The sequence below is a fragment of the Globicephala melas genome, chromosome 1, assembly GCF_963455315.2.
Source record: "Globicephala melas chromosome 1, mGloMel1.2, whole genome shotgun sequence".
In the NCBI taxonomy this organism is placed as follows: Eukaryota; Metazoa; Chordata; class Mammalia; order Artiodactyla; family Delphinidae; genus Globicephala; species Globicephala melas.
Window position 1 is genome coordinate 41,077,216 of NC_083314.1, and position 15,061 is coordinate 41,092,276.

General features: G+C 35.3%; 1 protein-coding gene across 4 annotated transcripts in view; it reads left to right on the forward strand.

Moving 5' to 3' along the window:
* RPS6KC1 (ribosomal protein S6 kinase C1) overlaps positions 1–15,061 on the forward strand; it is a 216,203-nt gene that overhangs the window by 66,625 nt on the left and 134,517 nt on the right. For all 4 annotated transcript variants that reach the window (XM_030872990.2, XM_030872994.2, XM_030872999.2 and 1 more), the window contains one exon: positions 9,777–9,870. In XM_030872990.2, the coding sequence (XP_030728850.1) occupies positions 9,777–9,870 (94 nt within the window). The remainder of the gene's footprint in view (positions 1–9,776; positions 9,871–15,061) is intronic.

The following is a 15,061-nucleotide window of genomic DNA, read 5'->3' on the forward strand; positions in this document are numbered from 1 at the left end:
CCCATTGTAAATAATGCTACTCTGAACATTGGGGTGCATATATCTTTTTTTTTAAACATCTTTGTTGGAGTATAATTGCTTTACAGTGTTGTGTTAGTTTCTGCTGTACAACAAAGTGAATCCGCTATATGCATACTTATACACCCATATCCCCTCCCTCTTGCGTCTCCCTCCCATCCTCCCTATCCCACCCCTCTAGATGGTCACAAAGCACCGAGCTGATCTCCCTGTGCTGTGCAGCTGCTTCCCACTAGCTATCTATATTACATTTGGTAGTGTGTATATGTCCATGCCACTCTCTCACTTCATCCCAGCTTCCCCTTCCCCCTCCCTGTGTCCTCAAGTCCATTCTCTATGTCTGTGTCTTTATTCCTGTCCTGCCCCTAGGTTCATCAGAACCATTTTTTTTTAGATTGCATATATATATATATGTGTGTTAGCATATGGTATTTGTTCTCTTTCTGACTTACTTCACTCTGTATGACAGACTCTAGGTCCATGCACCTCACTATAGATCAAGACAGTATGGTACTGGCACAAAAACAGAAATATAAATCAATGGAACAGGATAGAAAGCCCAGAGATAAACCCACACACATATGGTCACCTTATCTTTGATAAAGGAGGCAAGAGTATACAATGGAGAAAAGACAGCCTCTTCAATAAGTGGTGCTGGGAAAACTGGATAGCTACATGGAAAAGAATGAAATTAGAACACTCCCTAACACCATACACAAAAATAAACTCAAAATGGATTAAAGACCTAAATGTAAGGCCAGACACTATAAAAGTCTTAGAGGAAAACATAGGCAGAACACTCTATGACATAAATCATATATCTTTTTGAATTATGTTTTTGGTTTTTTTTGGATGTATTGGAACTGCTGGGTCATATGGTAGTTCTGTTCTTAGTTTTTTGAGAAACCTCCACACTGTTTTCTTCAGTTGCAACACCAATTTACATTCCCATCAGCAGTGCACAGGGTTCCCTTTTTTCCACATACTTGCTAACTAACATTTATTATTTGTGGTCTTTTTGATGATAGCCATTCTGACAGGGTGAGGTGATGTCTCATTGTGGTTTTGATTTGCATTTCTCTTGTGGTTAATGATGTTAAGCATCTTTTCATGTGCCTGTTGGCCATCTGTATGTCTTTGGAAAAATGTCTATTCAGGTCTTCTGCCCACTTTTTAATTGGGTTGACTGTTTTTTTGATGTTGAGTTGTATGAGCTCTTTATGTATTTTGGATATTAACCCCTTATTGGTCATATCATTTGCAAGTGTTTTTTCCCAGTCAGTAGGTTGTCTTCTCATTTTGTTGATGGTTTGCTTTGCTATTCAAAAGCTTTTTAGTTTAATTAGGTTCTGTTTGTTTATTTTTGCTTTTGTTTCCTTTGCCTTTGGAAATGGATCCAAAAAAATATTGCTATGATTTATGTCAAAGAATGTTCCACCTGTGTATTCTTCTAGGCGTTTTATAGTTTCCAGTCTAACATTTAAGTCTTTAATCCATTTTGAGTTTATTTCTGTATATGGTGTGAGAAAATGTTCTAATTTCATTTCATATAGAAAACATATATCAGATAGATATTGAGCAGTGGAATTGCTGAGTCTTATGGTAAGTTTATGTTTTTAAGAAACTGCCAAACTGTTTTCCAAAGTGACTTCACCATTCCCCAGCAATGTATGAAGGCTCTGGTTCTTTTACAACCTCACCAGCACTTGGTATCGTGTGCTTTAAAAAATATAACTATGTGTATAATGGTGTCTCACTGTAGTATTAATTTCAGTTTCGTAACCTCACCAACACTTGGTATTGTGTGATTTTTTTTTTTTCTTTAATTTACTTTTGGCTGTGTTGGGTCTCCGTTGCTAGGTGCAGGCTTTCTCTAGTTGCGGCGAGCGGGGGCTACTCTTCGTTGTGATGCGTGGGCTCTAGGGCCCGCAGGCTTCAGTAGTTGTGGCACCCAGGCTTAGTTGCTCTGTGGCATGTGGGATCTTCCCGGAGCAGGGATCAAACCCGTGTCCCCTGCATTGGCAGGCAGAGTTCCAAATGTAATCTGGATACATGTTCTTTATTAGATACGTGATTTGCAAATATTTTCTCCGAGTGTATGGCTTGTCTTTTCATTTTCTTAATGGTGTCATTTGATGTGCAAAAGTTTTTAGTTTTGATGAAGTATAATTTACCATTTTTTTTCTTTTCTGAATCATGCTTTTGTTGTCATATCTAAGACCTCTTTGATTAACCCAAAGTCAAGAGAATTTTCTCCTACATTCCTTTCTGGAAGTCTGTGATCCATTTTCAGTTAATTTTTGTGTATACTGTGAAGTAACAGTCTAAATTAATCTTTTGGCACTTGAATATCAAATAGTCTCAGCACTGTTTGTTGAAAAGACTGTCCTTTCCCTACTGAAGTATGTTGGCACTGTTGCTGAGAAAGAATTGACTGTACACGTAACGCTTTATTTCTGGACTTTTGACATCTTCTGTTGATCTATGTGTCTGTTCTTTTACCAGTACGTACTCTCTTGATTACTGTAGCTTTATAATATGTTTTGAAATCAGAAAGTGTAAGTTTTCCCACTTTATTTGTATTTTTCAAAGATGTTATGGCAATTTTGATTCCTTTGAATTTTCATAAAATGTTTTAGTATCAGCTTGTCCGTATCAACAGAAAATTCCAATGAAATTTTGATTGGAATTTTATTAAATCTGTAGTTCAGTTTGGGGAGGATTGTTATCTTAACAATATTGTCTTCTAATCTATGAACATGAAATAACTCACCATTTATTTGTGTTCTTTAATTTGTCTCAGCAATGTTTTGCCATTTTCAGGTATAAGTCTGGCATTTCTTTTGTTAAATTTATTACTAAATATTTTATTCTTTTGTTGCTATTATGAATGGAATTGTATTTTTTCATTTAGCATTATACTTTAAAGGTTTATTCATGTTATAGCCAGTATCCATACTTCATTCCTTTTTTTATACTTCTTATAATATTCCTTTGTATGGATCCATGGATATACCAAATTTAGTTTATCCATTCATCAGTTGTTGTACATATAGATTGTCTTCTCCTTTTGACTATTATGAATGATGCTGTTATGAATACTGGCATATAAGTTTTTGTGTGGACATATTTTTTCATTTCTCTTAGTTATATACCTTAGTAGTGGAATTGATGTGGGAATATTTTAAATTTCTAATTCAGTTCATTTTCTTGTTGTAGGTCTATTCTAATTTTCTCTTTCTTCTTGAATCAGCTTGTTAACTTGTATCTTCCTAGGAGTTTTCATCTAAATTCTATAATTTGTTCATAGTGTTCCTTCCAGTGTTTTAAATTTCTATAGGTATGGTAGTGATGTCCCCTCTTTCATTCATGATTTTGGTAATTTGTGTCTTATCTATTTTTTCTTGACCTGTCTAGCTAGAAGTTTGATATTTTTGTTGATCTTTACAAAGGATTAACTTGGTTTCATTGATTTTTTTCTCTATTTTTCTATTTCATTTCACTGATTTCTGTTCTAAACTCTGTTTCCTTCCTTTCACATGCTTTGGGTTTACTTTGCTCTTTATCTAATTCTTTAATTCCTTAAATCTGAAGCTTAAGTTATTGATTTGAGATGGTTCTTCTTGTCTAACAGGCATTTACAGCTATAAATTTTCTTCTTAGCATTGTTTGAGCCTCATCCCATAAATTTTTGTTTTATTTTCACTTTTATTCAGTTCAAAGTATTTTCTGATTACTTTTATGATTTTTCTGTTGACCCATTGGTTATTTGGAAACATGTTCTTTAATTTCCAAATATTTGTGCATTTCTTAAAGTTTCATCTGTTGTTGATTTCTAATTTTGTTTTCTTGTGGTTGTGGTCAGAAAATATACATTGTGGACTTCCCTGGTAGCTCAGTGGTTAAGAATCTGCCTGCCAGTGCAAGGGACACGGGTTCGAGCTCTGCTCTGGGAAGATCCCACATGCCACGGAGCAACCAAGCCCGTGTGCCACAACTACTGAGCCTGCACTCTAGAGCACACGAGCCACAACTACTGAGCCCACATGCCACAACTACTGAAGCCCGCATGCCTAGAGCCCGTGCTCCACACCAAGAGAAGCCGCCGCAATGAGAAGTATGTGCACCGCAATGAAGAGTAGCCCCCACTCGCCACAACTAGAGAAAGCCCACGCGTAACAGTGAAGACTCAACACAGCCACAAATAAATAAATATATAAAAAGAAAAAAAAAGAAAATATACATTGTATGATTTCATCCCTTTAAAATTTACTGAGACCTGATTTATTTCCTAGCAACATTGAAAGGAGCATATATTTTGTTGTCAGGTGGAGTTTTATGTAAATATCTGTTAATTCAAGTTACTTGATAGTGTTGTCATCTTTATCCTTGCTTATTTTCTGTCTAGTTGTTCTAGCAATTATTGAGATTGAAGTATTGAAGTCTCTAATTATTGTTGAATTTTCTATTTTTCTTTTCAGTTATGTTAATTTTTACTTTATTTTGGAGCTTTTTTGGCATAGAATGGTTATATCTTCCTGATGAATTGATTTTCTCAACCTTATGAAATGCCCCTCTTTCTAGTAATATTTATTGTCTTAGTCTGTTTTGTGTGATTTTAATATAGGCACTCTAGGTTTCTTACAGTTGCATGGTACTTCTCTTTTATTCTTTTGCTTTCTGTCTGTATTATTGAATCTAAAGGGTACTCTTACGTGCACTGTATATAGTTTAAAAAAACTATATATAGTTTTTTTTATTCAGTAGGCGAATTGCTGTTGTTGATTGTGGTATTTAGTCCTTTTATATTTAATTATTGATGAGATTGAACTTTTGTCTGCCATTTTGCTATTTGTTATATGTCTCATATTTTTTGTTCTTTTGTTTTTCTACTTTATACCACCTTTTGTATTAAATAGGTATTGTTTATTATACCACTTAAACTCTTTTTTTTTAGGTGTGTGTTTTTAAAAGTTATATTCTTACTGTTTGCTCTAGGGATTAAAATATGCACTTTAACTTATGACAATTTACTTGAGAAGAAGAATAACATAATTCCAGTAAAATATAGAAAGTTCGCTCCATAGAGCTCTATTTACTCCTCCTTTTTTGTTATATTATCGTATACCTCAAATGTAAACTGAACAATACAGTGTTATGATGCCTTTTCAAAGAGTTAAGGGAGGAAGAGAGAAGAACATATATTTATGTAGTCTTTTTATTTACCCTCATATTTCCTTTTTTAGGTGTTATTTGTTCAGGTAGATTTGAATTACCATATGTTGTCATTTCCTTTCATCTTGAAGGATTGTAGTTTCTTTTTTTGTGCAAGGCAGGTTTGCTAGCAATAGAGTCTCCCAGTCCTTGTCTGGAAATGTTTTTATTTACTCATCATTTCAAAAGAATAGTTTGCTGGATGTATAGAATTATTGATTGACTGTTCTTTTTAACAGTTTGAATTTATCATTCCGCTGTCTTTTGTCCTTTATTGTTTTTTTTTGTGTGTGTGTGGTATGCGGGCCTCTCACTGTTGTGGCCTCTCCCGTTGCGGAGCACAGGCTCCGGACGCGCAGGCTCAGCGACCATGGCTCACGGGCCCAGCCGCTCCGCGGCATGTGGGATCTTCCCAGACCGGGGCACAAACCCGTGTCCCCTGCATCGGCAGGCGGACTCTCAACCACTGCGCCACCAGGGAAGCTCCCTTTATTGTTTTTTTATGTGAAGTCAGCTGTTAATTATACTGTAGTTCCAGTGTATAAGTCTTTTTCTGTTGCTTCTTTCTGAATTTAGCCTTTGTCTTTCAACAGTGACTAGCTGTTGATCTGTTTCTGTTTATTTTATTTTGGGTTTAATTTATCTTCTTGTGTTTGTAGATTAATATTTTTGTCAAATTTTGGAAGTTTTATGCCCTCACCTCTTCAAATATTCTTTTTCAGCCCTTTTTCCTCTCTCATGTGTGGTACTCCTATTACATGTAAGTTGGTATGCTTGATATTATCCCACAGCTCTCCCTGGTTCTCTGTTATTATTCAGTTTTTTTCTTATGATGTTCATATTGGATAGTTTCTGTTGATCTTCAAGTTCATTGGTTATTCTTCTTTCTCAAATGTATTGTTGAACTTCTCTAGTGAATTTAAAATTTTGTTACTATACTTTTCAACTCTAGCATTTTCATCTGGTTCTTTTTTTCTTAAAATTGAGATTAATTCACATTACATAAAATGCACCAATTAAGGCATACAGTTCAGTGTTTTTTAGTTTGTTCACAAGGTCATGAAACCATTATTACTCTCTAATTTCAGAACATTTTTATCACCCCAAAAGAAACGTTATACCCGTTAGCATTCACCCCTCCTACCCCACTTGCCCCAACCCCTAGCAAACACTAATTTACTTTCTGTTTTGATGGATTTGCCTATTCTGGACATGAATGGAATCATACAGTATGTGGCCTTTTGCATCTGACTTGTTTCACATAGCTTAATGTTTTCAAGGTTCATCTGTGTTGTAACATGTATCAGTACTTAAGTCCTTTTGATGGCTGAATAATATTCCATTAAGTGGATATGAATATACCACATTCTGTGTATCCATTCATCATCACACTTTACTCTTTCTTTGTATGTCTCATAAGTTTGTTGTTGAACACTGAAAAATTTGGATAATATATTATAGCAACTCTGTGTTCTAATTTTTTTCCCCTGAGGGTTGTTGCCATTGTTTTATTAGTGTGTTCAGTAACATGTCTGTACTAAATCTGTATAGTCTGTTCGATGTACGGTGTGTGACTGCTAATATCTCTGCTCAGCTTAAAATCTTTATTGTATTTTTAAACCTGGCTAGGTGCCTTGTATAAGCATAGCTTTGGTCAGCCAGTGATTTGCCTTTGCTTGTACACTTTGTTTCATTATATGCTTCTCCCTTATGCTGATGATTCTTTGTGTGTTTTCAAGGTTCAAGCAGTTTTAAAGTTTGCCCTGGCTTTTGTTTTCCTTTGGGATCTCTTGCATTTCTCTGCATGTGCACCCTCTCATGGTTTGCCAGGGATTTGCAGATAGCTTGATCCGTCTCTGGTTTTTCCTGCATGGATAGGTAGAGAACTTATTAATAACCCTTATGGCCATGTTATTTTCTGGATCTTCCTGCTAAATGTCTGGCTAATGTGCTGGTCCTTTGCTTACTACAACTTCATGCTTGCTGAGCCACTGTTCTTGCCATTTCTTTGGCACTAAGATTGCTACTGTTATTGGTAACACTGTTTTTTGTGGGGGGGGGAACTTTTTTCTGTGCTTAAGTCTAAATCATGCCAGCCTCTTCTGCAGGTGATCTACTTGTTTTTAAGGCTTGTCTTCCCTTGTATAATTACCATGGCAACCCAGCTGGGAGGGAATATGTGAACAACCTCAGGCAAGAATGTCACAGACCCCCACAGTTCTCACCGGGGCTTCTGTGGTTTTATGAATAGCCACTTATTCATTTGCTTTATGTTTTTTGGTTAATTTCCAGAGCTCTTAAATGTAAAATTGTTTTGACAGTTTTCTCTAGTTTCATCATTGCCTTTTGGGGAGCACTTGCTGATTTACCACCATATTTGGATGTTCCAGCATATCTGAACTCCTTCCCCCCCAGACTGACTCTTCATTAATCAAAACCTTTGAGATGCTGTATAATAAGAGTTTCTTTTTACTGCATACTCAGAAACAGTAAAAGGTTAATGTTTTTGAACTAGGGATTTAAAGTAGAATTGTGGCGTATTTTCCTACTACTTCCCTTAAGTTCCTCTAGAACAGTTTTTATTATTTTGTTTCATTAAAGATTTATTCTTTATTATCTATTTTGTGTAATATTGTTTATTAAATTAGGTAAGTAAAATTTCTGTAGGATTATGAGCTAAAACATTTCTTGCATTCTTCAGTATTTTGTTTTTATCTTATGAGCAAATCTTATATCAGCTCGTAATAACAAATAAAAATTTGAGTGCTTATTACATTGTTCTAAACACTTTCCATCTGTGAAATCTTTTAGTCCTAACAACTCTTTGAGTTAGTGATGTAGATATTATTTCCATTTTTATAGGTAGGTAACTTAAAGTCACATACCTGGTAGTGGAAGAGGTAGTTAATAGTTGAAAGGCACTTTCTACTATGTGAGATTATACCTAAAATCAAATTTGCCTATTAAAATTCTCAGGAATACTTTTACATTTTCTTAGGGTTTGTTTGGATATTGTTTAAAGGATGGCTTAGTCTAGAATAGATACTCTTCTTTTTGGAGAAAAATTCAGTTACAATCTGTGATTTGAATATTTTAATTAAAAAATAGAATAATGTGATAAAAATTCTTCTAAAAATAATCGTTTTCAAAGTTTCAGTTCACTTAAAACTCAGGGAAGTAAAATTTGTTAATTTGAGAGGGACCATTTCAAATTTCTCTTCCTTAAAGATGAACTGGCAGGGAGACTTGATTAGGTAAAGATAGTTGTTAGGGGCAGGGGAAGGATAGTTGTTGAGTTCTTTGTGCTGACACAGAGAGGAAATAGGGGTCTTGTATTTCTCTTGGGTTTTGCTATCCTGGTAATAGTGTTTGGGGGTATAGAACTGTGGGTAGAAGGTAAAAGGAAATATGTTAAAGAGCTGAAGAGCTATTATTTTAATTAGTTATAGTTATTTAAGGGTTATAAACCTTTATATATGTGATTGGAGCATTCAGTCCATAAAGCCACAGCACAAAATCACACCACACCTCTTGCCTGCTAGAGCATTCTCTAGTTGCACACAGAGTAAGAGAAAATAATCTTTTCAGGCCTGAATTTTCAAACTTAAATATGGAATTAAAATGATGGTCACATGGATAAATCAGTTTTATATTTATTAAAAATGTATCTCTTTAATAAAATATCTTAAATTTATTTAGTCTTATGTACATTGCATTCAAATGATTCTCGAATATAAGGCACTTCTCGGATCACTTGAGGTACTGTGTTGTATGTTGTAGTTTTTAATTTGGTAAAATTAAATGACTTCCTAATAGAGTGCATCATTTATCATTAATTAGAAAGACTAATGACTACTAAGGATACTGAGTAATACCCACCACTTTAGCTGGTGGGCTTTTTCTTTTTCTGCATTTTTTTTTTTTTTTTTTTTGCGGTATGCGGGCCTCTCACTGCTGTGGCCTCTCCTGTTGCGGAGCACAGGCTCTGGACGCGCAGGCCCAGCGGCCATGGCTCACGGGCCCAGCTGCTCCGCGGCATGTGGGATCCTCCCAGACCGGAGCACGAACCCATGTCCCCTGTATCGGCAGGCGGACTCTCAACCACTGTGCCACCAGGGAAGCCCTCTGCATTTTTTTTAATGAGTACTTTTGGTAGATTTAAAATAACATGCTTTTATAAAAAGCCACATATTATTAAAAACATTGTAAAATTCTTGTTGAATTTTTAAATAATAGGCTATGTTTTAGAACAGTTTAGGTTTACAGAAAAATTATGCAGAAAGTATAGAGTTTTCCCATAGATTTCCCTTTCTCCCTCACAGTTTCCCCTATTATTAACATCTTTCCTTGGTGTGGTACATTTGTTACATTTGATGAACCAATATTGATATTCCTATTGATTTTTTAAAAGCAGTTGTAATCTAGTTTAATAGATGAACATTTTTGTAATTCTTGTACATAGATGAGATAACCATTGTTCTCATTACTGATTTTTTTTAAATACTCATATCGACAATGAAGCACAGTTACTTTGGTCTTTTTAGGGTGGAATAATCAACGATGGTTCTGAATTGATTGGTCCCGTTGAAGCTTATTCGGATTCCCTCATTGATAGCTTTCCTGAATGTACTACAGAAGGTAAGAGATTTAAATTTTTTTTTTTCATTTCAGTGGTTTTGATTGTGACAGACTATAAATCATAGCTACATTGCCAAAATTAGGTGGATATAGGAATTTGAGAGTATTTCAGTAATTCTAAGATACTTTTTTTCCCTCATGTTTTAACATCACTGATATTGAGTACATAATACTGAGTTGATGGTATTTTACATTTAATAGACAGCTTTTTTCTTTCTCAGTGATGTATAAAATAGTGATTTGTCCTACAATTAATGGCTTCTTAGATTTGATGAAATGTGGTATAATGAGTGTTCAGAATTTGTGTTGTCTAGTATAAGAATGCCTTGCTAAAGTTTATTTAGCAGCATCTGACTATCAGACAATTAATTTCAAGACTGGCTTTAAAAGTTTAGTCATGTACCAGAAAGAATAAATCTAAGGCAGTTTTAGTGTTTTTGATATATTTTATAATAACATGAGTCTAAACCAAAGCAATTTTTGTACTTTTAATCACTTTAATTCAAGAATGCTTAATCTCTTGTTTTATTCCTCTGTTAAGCCATCTTTGAATTTTTATGAAGATTTAAAATACATATTTTGGTCTTTGAATTTCCTTAGCTAGTTTTCTTCCAGAAAATATTTTGGAATTAAAAAAGAGAGAGACTTGGGGACAGGGTGGGGAGTCTTTAAAAATAAGTAATTAGATTTGTTTGAGGTGGCTTAGGTTTGGTTTATATAAAAGAAAAATCATAGACTAGATAATATTTCTTGATCTCTTTCATGAGTAAGAATTTATGGTAGAGGAGAATGGTGTATGACTCTAACATGGGAGGTAGCCGTGATCTCATTGTAGTGATGTTTTTGTGGGGATGTGTACTGATGTCATACAGTGACAGACACATTGACATAGATCTATTGCAGTAATTCCCATCATGTTTTGGTAGGAACAACAAGTTCCCATCCATTGTGTGGGCTGATGCACTTAAAATTTATTTTTCTTTTGGTGGCACCACATTGAGAAGTGATTAGCTTTTCTTATTTTTCATGATGGCTCTCATTGACTTAAAAGCACAGTCCATTAACTTACACCTACTGTTCTGTGAAATGTATGGGGTCCTTAGGCCCAGGGGTCTCCCTTGGGTCCTCAATATCTTTGACTCCATCCTGAATCAGCTAAGGTCATAGAAAAACATTGTGGATAGTAATTTTATTTTATAGTCCATCAGGTTTGTTGGGAAAAAAAAAAATCTATTCTCCACGACCTATTTTGATCTGAGAAACTTGCTAGGCTTTGGAAAATCTAATCACTGCTTGAGATGTTAAGGTGACTTTGTTTCTAGAACTAGTTTCCTTGGAGGTTGACTTTTCTGGGATAACCTGATCTGGGTGTTGCCTCAGAGATACATTCCTACTCCTGAGAAAGAGGGAGAGGGCATTTTCTGCCTGTAAATGTGCTGATTTGGTGATGTCCAAGAGAGGACAAGTAGGAGAGTTAGAAAGATTTGTGGGAGAGTATTCAGTGAGGAGTACAGTTCTTGAAAATTACAGAATGTTTCTTTTCTCTGTTTTTTTTTTTTTTTTTTTTGCGGTACGCGGGCCTCTCACTGTTGTGGCCTCTCCCGTTGCGGAGCACAGGCTCCGGATGCGCAGGCTCAGTGGCCATGGCTCACGGGCCCAGCCTCTCCGCGGCATGTGGAATCCTCCCGGACCGGGGCATGAACCTGTGTCCCCTGCATAGGCAGGTGGACTCTCAACCACTGCGCCACCAGGGAAGCCCTCTCTTTGTTTCTTGATGCAGAAATTGAAGGGTATTTGATTTGGGGATGGTTATATTCTTTGATACAAAGATATAAGTCTTTATTACCTAGGTAGGAGTCAATCATAGTGAGATAAGGGTGTCCCAGAAACCTATTTGAGTATAAGGTAATCAGGGATGGGAGTGGTGCAGAGGTCTTTTGCCTTAGTTTAGGAGAGAAGGGGAGGAGCATTATTATTAGGATAACTTTCCTTGGGATGGTGTTGTAAAATGTGGAAGCTGTTCGGAATAAAAAGATATTGATATTAAAGGAGATATAACCTAAGGTAGATTATAGCTCTAACTTTATAAGCTAGGGTGAGCTTATAATTTATTGTCCAAACTGAGACACTTCTGAGAATTAAAGAAGATGCTACTGTACTTATTGTATGCCAAGACAACAAGCATAAACCAACAAGCTGGGCAAACAGGGTGAATGGGCCACCCTACCTACAGCAGAGGTAGAGTATATTTGTTTCAGGGTTTATCTTTGACATTTCAAAAAGCTGAGTTTTCCTTGGAAGCAGTTATCATTTAGGAATATGCTTTTATGAGGGAAATTGGGGGCAACATTTCTGTTAAAAACACAGAAAAAGACTTAATGGTACCTAAAAGTAATACTGAAATTTTATCCTTTCAGTGCATAGTTTAGTTTTCTAACTATATTACCATCTCTGAAACACACTGTGATCCTTGAAGAATGAAAAACATGGAACTGGAAATGCTGTTAATGTTTATGTTTTTTACCCCCTCCCTTTAGAAGCCTCTATTCTATGCCTCGCTAATTAATCCTGCTGAAAGATACCTGTTGACAAATACAGCTCAGAGTGTCAGACAACTTGCAAATTCATTGTTATTTGAGAGGAAAAATGACTTTTAAATATCATGAGATTGTCTGGCATACTAGCCAAGTGGAAGATTTACTTTCATACCAAAAGGCCTGCAAACCACAGAGACAAACCAGGGAGAGGGCCTCTAGTAGGAAAAGAGAGGGGAAACCTGGCAGCCAGCCAAGCCCCACAGGTATGCAGTGAAATGGAAGGTTGTAGAGGGATTGTGGTGGCAAATGCTTGAGATTTGAATTCAGAGCCAAAATGTGAGGAGGTGATTTACTCTGTAACAGCTCCTCTGAGTGTAGTATTTTAAATGGTGTTTTGAAGGTGGATTCATTTTTCATACTTGTGATTTAGTTTGCCAGTGGAATGGGCCAGAAGGGCAAATCTTAATATATAGTCTGCTGTGCCAAGGTCCTTCAGTTAGAGTGACAGAGAACATATGTAGAGGCTAAGTGATCATCATTTTTATTAGTACCATAAAATGCAATCAACAGGTCTTACTTAATTTACCTTGAAAGAAAGTTTTCTAAGGAAAACGTAAAGAATTGGGTTAGTGGATTTAAAAAAAATTTCATTATTTTATAGTATAGTATGATAGAGGAAACCACTTTAAGGTTTCATAAAACCAATAATTTGGTGATTAACTGCTAAATGTATTTTATCTAATATGAAATTGAAAATTATAAAATTATTCAGTAGGTTTTTAGATAAAACGTTAATGTTGTTTTATGTTTTTAAAATGAAATGCTGGTTGCTCTTTATCTCCTTTGTTCAGTGAAATTAAACTATATTTTCTCAAAGATGAAAGAAGATTTAATTGATTGTTAACATCTTATTTCCTTTATAAAATTCCATCTTTCTGTTGACTTAAACTTAGCTATAAAGTTACTGTGACATTAGTGGAAACCTGGCCTGGGTTTCCTGGGTGCCTGGGATGGTGCCTGGGAATTGAGCTTCTTGATATGTTTCTCTCATCTGTTGGCCTGTTGGAAGGATGTAGGTTGCTTTACTGCCATGTTGGCCTTGGTATTGGAGCCTTTGATGTCGGTATAAGCTCATCTGGTAAACTGTGTCATTTCCTCTTCCTAGTACATTACTTGGCTTCTTTTGCAGTTTTGGGAGGGACATTTTCCAGGTGTATGCAGCGAATAAGAGAAAATAATTAGGTGATCATAACCACAAATACAAATGGAGAGATCCTCTTTTTATATGTAGCATATCTTTAAGAATAAATATTCTTAAATGTCTCCTGGAGTAGTCAAATTTACCTTTTTTTTTTCTTTTTGCCTGTAAGTTGTGGAGTAAGAGCTCCCTAAGTGCTCATTGTAACAATTGTAGACACAAGAAAGGATCTGTTAAGCGGTCTTGAATTAACTATTTTTAGAGTAAATGAGATGTATATTTTGAGAATAGCATCTATTATTAGTCTATGTAAGGGACCTCTTAAAATCACTTTCAGTTCAAGATTTGTGTATTTATGTGGTGGCAGGGTAATAATTCTTTCTATTATGTAGGTAAGCACAAAGATGACAAAATATAGAAAGCCTAATTAAACGTAATTTAAATTTAAAGTAGAATTTAGTGCAAATGTCCGCTAGGTGGCACCATGAGAACTGTAAATCTTGTTACTGGGCTAATTCTAGGCCCTCCTCTATTACTTTCGAGTGTGCTTATTCAGTTTGAAGTTCCTTTTTCTCTTAAGTGCTTATCTACTTAACTCTTATTCACTGTCCATTATTAGTTGAATTTCCTTTGGTGGAGAAGTTTAAAATAAATAGGAAAAAAAAGAATAAGTTATTATTCTCAAGATAAGCACAAATGAGAATGTGTCATTGTGGTTATGTGTGCATATAAAACAAATGACACAAATTATAAGTATTGACCCTTAACAACTCTAGGGCTATTGAGGATAACGTTGGATATTAAGAGTTTAGCAATTGGGTGGGGCAAATAAAAAATTCATGATATTAATATGTTGTGGGAATAGGTTTTAGAATAGAAGGAACATTGGGAATGATATAGGTAAATCTCTTATCTTACAATTAAATATTGGAATTTCAGAGAAATTAAGCCAGGTGCCTAAGGCAGTCACGGCACTCCAGATATTTAATAGCAATCACAGAACTCTATTTTGAAATGAGATTTAACTTTATGTAGGGGAAGGCAGTGAGAATACATATTTGATATAGAAAGCTCAGTGTGAGTTACTTATGTGCTGGTAACAGGTTTGATTTGCAGAGTAGATTATGGAGAGTAGCAACAATAAAAGTTCATTAGGTAGAAGTGGAAGGGAACTCATAGATCTTTGTTGTTCATGATAAGGTAACAGTAGGGTCACAACAGTAAAGTAACAATTAGGGTTGTAATTGTGATTGATTTATTGTTTTATGAGTTTACTCTTTTTTTTCAAGCAAATATGCAGTAGATATTCTGATGTTCTTTTTATAAAATTTCAACGGTGAAGCAAAGACATGTATCGAGGACATTATAAAAATGTGAAACGTCAAAGGAATGGTTCTTTTTAGTAACAATAGCTATTATTGAATGATGAGTTGGTAATCAAGTACAGACTTTTTTT